The following is a 7245-nucleotide window of genomic DNA, read 5'->3' on the forward strand; positions in this document are numbered from 1 at the left end:
TATTCTACGTGGCAGATTGTACGCTTGCATCCGCGCTTAATGTACAGAGCTCAACAACATCTGATCAATGTGTACGGTTGGGCGGTGCTGGTTGGCGCGGTGCAACTAGAAAACGGCCCATCTCAATCGCGAGTCCTCATTTGACAGCGAGCCATTGATTAACTTCTTGCTACCTTAGCCCTTAAGCAACATGGCTCTTTATAATACCTTCGCCTTCCAAGCTCCAAGTACTCAGCAGCAAGCTAGTTTTTTCTCAACAAAAGAAAGTAAATAAAGGTAGATTTCACATTTCAGAGGGAAAAATGGTGGCCGTCGACCCGAAAGCCCTTCCCTCCGCCAAAGCCGTGAACCACCAGTTCAACGTGGTCATCGACGGCGCCGAGACGACCATCCACGAGGGCGTGCTCCGGTGCAACGGCGGCACGCTCACCGTGGTCAGCCCAGGCGTCCTCGAGGTCAACAGGCTGCAGCACGTGGTCGTGCGCGGGGGCGGCGGCGGCGACGTGCGCTTCGCCCGGTGCGGCTTCGCGGCGGCCGAGGCCTGCGGCGCCGTGTCGTTCCACAGGTGCGACGCGGTGCGCGTCGACGGGGCCGGGGAAGTCGCCGTGCGGCGGTGCCGGTCCGCGGACGTGGAGCGCGCGGGCACGGTGAGCATCCGGAGGTGCAAGGGAGCCGCGCGCGTGCACGGCGCCGGGGAGCTGCGCCTCGGGCGGTGCCGGGAGGCGGACGTGGGCAACTGCTCGGACGTGGCGCTGGGGCGGTGTCGCGAAGCGCGCGCCGACTGGTGCGGCTCGCTCGGCGTCCAGCGGTGCCGGTCGGCGGACGTTAGCCGCTGCAGCGCCGTGCGCGTCGACCGGTGCGGCGACGCGAACGTGTCCAGCTGCGGGAGCGTGATGGTGCGACGCGGCAAGGTGAACATGGCGGAGGCGCATCAGCCACTGCAGGAGTGGCAGGAGCAGCCCTTGTGTCCGAAAGCAGAGCCAGCCGACCCAGTGCCCATGGAAATCATGAGCAAGTGAAGAACTATCTGATGAAATGTGGATTATACCAGTGATATTATTTGTGTGGTACTACTATATTTGCTTTTTCTTTGAGCACATATACGGTATACTACTATTTGTGTACTGCATAGTACAGTAGAATATATTTCTACGATCTGTATGTTTCCGCTGTACTCCATTAAGTTCTGGACAATGTGTCGTGTGAGATTCAAACATTCAGATATCAAATTCTTCAGAAACTAAAAAAATGTTAGATCTTTTGTCTCCGTTTCAAAAAAAAAGAAGTTAGATCCTCAATGTGACGCTACTAGTCTCTATCACTCGAATATTGGGTATCTCTACGTACTACTCATGAGGTAGCAATGTATATTAATGAATTGTTGGATTCCGAGATGGATAAAGCTATGAGACCTATGAAGGATGTTGAAGTCATTCAGTTGGATATTCAGGCGATTGAGTACTTGTGTGGATCTCGCTCCTACGAGCGTTGAGGATCTGAAATATCACGCGGATATTCCGAAGCACAAGTGCGCAACTAGGGGCACAGGGGCCAAGTAAGTTCATGCAGACATTCCGGTACCCTCGAGAAAGACGACCTTTTCTTTTGGCTATATTGGTTTGAGAGACAAGACTCTCTGGAACTGATGGCTTCAAAATAGGTAAAAGAAAGTAGAGGTGACACAAATGTTAAAAACTGGCAGAACAAAATACGGCATCTTAGACATGATTTATGTGATTGGGCTAAGAATGCTAGTGGTTGTTTTAGCAGATTGTGTTGCGAAACAGGACGCGAAAGAAATTCTTGCTAAACTCTTGAGCGAAGAGGGGATAAAATGGGCCCAAGGTGTCAAAGCGAAGGATGTGAGGGAGGGTGACAGCAACTCCAAGTTTTCCATTCAATTGCTAATGGGAAACATTGAAGAAAATTGTTTAGCTTGAACAAGATGGGGGCACCATTGCAGCTCAAGAGAACCTTACAACATGCATCTCCAATTATTATAAGTAGCTCTTCGGATCTCCTTTGTCTAACTTCGTGTCGTTGGATGAAAACACACTAGGAGATATTCCGTAGCTCTGTCCAGAAGAGAATGTTGTGTTGACAGAACCCTTCATGGAGAAGGAGGTTTATGAGGCGATACTGTAGATGAAGAATAATAAGGCACGTGGCTCCACTGCAAAATTTAATCGGAGATGTTGGGGTGATTAAGGGGGAACTATTACCTATGTTTTAGAATTTGTTTAATGGCGAGTTTCAGTTGTTTAAAGTCAATTTCGGGACTGTAAGGGCATATTTATCCCTTAGTTGTTTTGGTGATTGATGACAATGCTTTTTACAGACTAATCGTGTGCGTTGAGTATTTCAGACTTCTCATCACTACGCACAAGACGATTTGGTGCCCCTCGAAGACTATTGAAGACGACGTTTCTCTACGTTTCTTTTCGGTGGATTTGAGTCGTAGGAAAGCCGTACTATTAAGAGAATGTCCGCTTTGGAAAGGTTTGGGTGGAATCATCACGTACACGTCTACTCCATTTGCACCTCCTTTCCTTTGGCATTTTGGAGCATCCTCCGTCTTTTCTCGTCTATGCAATTTGTCTTGTTTGCTGAGCTTGGGCATGTGGTAGTACCGGACCCTGGTGCGGTACTACCGCAAGAGCCCACGGTAGTACCGCTCCTTTGGAGATGTAGTACCGTGGTCCCCAGGCCAGGTGCTGCTGCGGCAGCAGTAGTAGGGGCGGATGGAAATTTTTACATCTGCGCCCTACGCGGTAGTACCGCGCCCTGTGCGCGGTAGTATCGTGCGTTCTGGCCTGGCTCAGCAGCCGCGTGGAAGTTGCCACGTTCTGGTCCTGTACCGCTCCTGACGTACAGTACTACCGTGTCGGATTTTTGCATAGGACCCAACTCAGCGGAAGTTGCCACGGATGTATTTTTATATGTCCGTGCCCTTCCAATATCCAGTCCATCCTTGACTTGCAGTAGTACCGCAAGGGGGAGCGGTAGTACCGCGCAAACGGTTCTACCGCCCTCAGCTTTCTTGCTTCTGGGCTATTCTGGTTTCAGCCGCACGGGCGGTGGTACCGCGTGGCCCTGCGGTAGTACCGCATGACTGAAGGAAATATGCCCTAGAGGCAATAATAAAGTTATTATTTATTTCCTTATATCATGATAAATGTTTATTATTCATGCTAGAATTGTATTAACCGAAAACATAATACATGTGTGAATACATAGACAAACAGAGTGTCACTAGTATGCCTCTACTTGACTAGCTCGTTAATCAAAGATGGTTATGTTTCCTAGCCATAGACATAAGTTGTCATTTGATTAACGGGATCACCTCATTAGGAGAATGACGTGATTGACTTGACCCATTCCGTTAGCTTAGCACCCGATCGTTTAGTATGTTGCTATTGCTTTCTTCATGACTTATACATGTTCCTATGACTATGAGATTATGCAACTCCCGTTTACCGGAGGAACACTTTGTGTGCTACCAAACGTCACAACGTAAATGGGTGATTATAAAGGTGCTCTACAGGTGTCTCCAAAGGTACTTGTTGGGTTGGCGTATTTAAAGATTAGGATTTGTCACTCCGATTGTCGGGGAGGTATCTCTGGGCCCACTCGGTAATGCACATCACTATAAGCCTTGCAAGCATTGTGACTAATGAGTTAGTTGCGGGATGATGTATTACGGAACGAGTAAAGAGACTTGCCGGTAACGAGATTGAACTAGGTATCGAGATACCGACGATCGAATCTCGGGCAAGTAACATACCGATGACAAAGGGAACAACGTATGTTGTTATGCGGTCTGACCGATAAAGATCTTCGTAGAATATGTGGGAGCCAATATGGGCATCCAGGTCCCGCTATTGGTTATTGACCGGAGAGGTGTCTCGGTCATGTCTACATAGTTCTCGAACCCAAAGGGTCCGCACGCTTAAAGTTACGATGACAGTTTTATTATGAGTTTATGTATGTTGATGTACCAAAGGAGTTCGTAGTCCCGTATGAGATCGGGGACATGACGAGGAGTCTCGAAATGGTCGAGACGTAAAGATCGATATATTGGACGACTATATTCGGACTTCGGAAAGGTTCCGAGTGATTCGGGTATTTTTCGGAGTACCGGAGAGTTACGGGAATACGTATTGGGCCTTATTGGGCCATACGGGAAAGAAGAAAAAAGGACTCAAGGGTGGCCGCACCCCTCCCCTTGGTCTGGTCCGAATTGGACTAGGGAAGGGGGGCGCCCCCTTCCTTCCTTCTCTTTTTCCCTTCCTCTTTTCCTATTCCATATGGGAGGTGGAATCCTATTAGGACTAGGGAGTCCTAGTAGGACTCCACACTTGGTGCGCCCCCTCCTAGGGCCGGCCTCCTCCTCCCTTGCTCCTTTATATACGGGGGCAGGGGGGCACCCCAGAGACACAACAATTGATCCTTGAGATCTCTTAGCCGTGTGCGGTGCCCCCCTCCACCATATTACACCTCGATAATACCGTTGCGGAGCTTAGGCGAAGCCCTGCGTCGGTGGAACATCATCATCGTCACCACGCCGTCGTGCTGAAGAAACTCTCCCTCAACACTCGGCTGGATCGGAGTTCGAGGGACATCATCGAGCTGAACGTGTGTAGAACTTCGGAGGTGCCGTGTGTTCGGTACTTGATCGGTCGGATCGTGAAGACGTACGACTACATCAACCGCGTTGTGATAACGCTTCCGCTGTCGGTCTACGAGGGTACGTGGACAACACTCTCCCCTCTCGTTGCTATGCATCACCATGATCTTGCGTGTGCATAGGAATTTTTTTGAAATTACTACGTTCCCCAACAGTGGCATCCGAGCCTGGTTTTATGCGTTGATGCTATGCACGAGTAGAACACAAGTGAGTTGTGGGCGATATAAGTCATACTGCTTACCAGCATGTCATACTTTGGTTCAGCGGTATTGTGAGATGAAGCGGCCCGGACCGACATTACGCGTACGCTTACGCGAGACTGGTTTCACCGTTGCGAGCACTCGTTGCTTAAAGGTGACCGGCGGGTGTCTGTCTCTCTCACTTTAATTGAACCGAGTGTGGCTACGCCCGGTCCTTGCGAAGGTTAAAACAGCACCAACTTGACAAACTATCGTTGTGGTTTTGATGCGTAGGTAAGAACGGATCTTGCTAAGCCCGTAGCAGCCACGTAAAACTTGCAACAACAAAGTAGAGGACGTCTAACTTGTTTTTGCAGGGCATGTTGTGATGTGATATGGTCAAGACATGATGTGATATAATTTGTTGTATGAGATGATCATGTTTTGTAACCGAGTTATCGGCAACTGGCAGGAGCCATATGGTTGTCGCTTTATTGTATGAGATGCAATCGCCATGTAATAATTTTACTTTATCACTAAGCGGTAGCGATATTCGTAAAAGCAATAAGTTGGCGAGACGACAACGATACTATGATGGAGATCAAGGTGTCGAGCCGGTGACGATGGTGATCATGACGGTGCTTCGGAGATGGAGATCACAAGCACGGTGCTTCCGAGATGGAGATCATAAGCACAAGATGATGATGGCCATATCATATCACTTATATTGATTGCATGTGATGTTAATCCTTTATGCATCTTATCTTGCTTTGATTGACGGTAGCATTATAAGATGATCTCTCACTAAAATTTCAAGATAAAAGTGTTCTCCCTGAGTATGCACCGTTGCAAAAGTTCTTCGTGCTGAGACACCACGTGTTAATCGGGTGTGATAGGCTCTACGTTCAAATACAACGGGTGCAAAACAGTTGCACACGCGGAATACTCAGGTTAAACTTGACGAGCCTAGCATATACAGATATGGCCTCAGAACACAGAGACCGAAAGGTCGAGCGTGAATCATATAGTAGATATGATCAACATAGTGATGTTCACCATTGAAACTACTCCATCTCACGTGTTAATCGGACATGGTTTAGTTGCTTTGGATCACGTAATCACTTAGATGATTAGAGAGATGTCTATCTAAGTGGGAGTTCTTAAGTAATATGATTAATTGAACTTAAATTTATCATGAACTTAGTCCTGATAGTATTTTTGCAAATTATGTTGTAGATCAATAGCTCGCGTTGTTGCTTCCCTGTGTTTATTTTTGATATGTTTCTAGAGAAAAATTATGTTGAAAGATGTTAGTAGCAAAGATGCGGATTGGATCCGTGATATGAGGATTATCCTCATTGCTGCACAGAAGAATTATGTCCTTGATGCACCGCTAGGTGACAGACCTATTGCAGGAGCAGATGCAGACGTTATGAACGTTTGGCTAGCTCAATATGATGACTACTTGATAGTTTAGTGCACCATGCTTAACGGCTTAGAATCGGGACTTCAAAGACGTTTTGAACGTCATGGACCATATAAGATGTTCCAGGAGTTGAAGTTAATATTTCAAGCAAATACCCGTGTTGAGAGATATGAAGTCTCCAACAAGTTCTATAGCTAAAAGATGGAGGAGAATCGCTCAACTAGTGAGCATGTGCTCAGATTGTCTGGGTACTACAATCGCTTGAATCAAGTGGGGGTTTATCCTCCAGATAAAATAGTGATTGACAGAATTCTCTAGTCACCATCACCAAGTTAGTAGAACTTCGTGATGAACTATAGTATGCAAGGGATGACGAAAGTAATTCCCGAGCTCTTCGTGATGCTGAAATCGACGAAGGTAGAAATCAAGAAAAACATCAAGTGTTGATGGTTGACGAGACCACTAGTTTCAAGAAAAGGGCAAAGGGAAGAAGGGGAACTTCAAAAAGAACGGCAAGCAAGTTGCTGCTCAAGTGAAGAAGCCTAAGTCTGGTCCTAAGCCTGAGACTAAGTGCTTCTACTGCAAAGGGACTGATCACTGGAAGCGGAACTACCCCAAGTATTTGGTGTATAAGAAGGATGGCAAAGTGAACAAAGGTATATTGGATATACATGTTATTGATGTGTACTTTACTAGTGTTTATAGCAATCCCTCGGTATTTGATGCTGGTTCAGTTGCTAAGAGTAGTAACTCGAAACGGGAGTTGCAGAATAAACAGAGACTAGTAAAAGGCGAGGTGACGATGTGTGTTGGAAGTAGTTCCAAGATTGATATGATCATCATCGCACACTCCCTGTACTTTCGGGATTAGTGTTGAAACTAAATAAGTGTTATTTGGTGTTTGCATTGAGCATGAATATGATTTGATCATGTTTTTTTGCAATACGGTTATT

At 47.0% G+C, this 7245-nt stretch overlaps 1 protein-coding gene across 1 annotated transcript; it reads left to right on the top strand.

Annotated features, from left to right (window-relative positions):
- Nucleotides 1-213: 213 nt before the first annotated feature.
- LOC123074413 (uncharacterized) lies at nucleotides 214-1220 on the top strand. Its single transcript, XM_044497272.1, has one exon. It carries the CDS (start codon nucleotides 303-305, stop codon nucleotides 1017-1019), a length of 717 nt encoding a protein of 238 aa, XP_044353207.1. The 5' UTR covers nucleotides 214-302; the 3' UTR covers nucleotides 1020-1220.
- Nucleotides 1221-7245: the final 6025 nt, after the last annotated feature.

This window comes from Triticum aestivum, chromosome 3D, assembly GCF_018294505.1.
Source record: "Triticum aestivum cultivar Chinese Spring chromosome 3D, IWGSC CS RefSeq v2.1, whole genome shotgun sequence".
NCBI lineage: Eukaryota > Viridiplantae > Streptophyta > Magnoliopsida > Poales > Poaceae > Triticum > Triticum aestivum.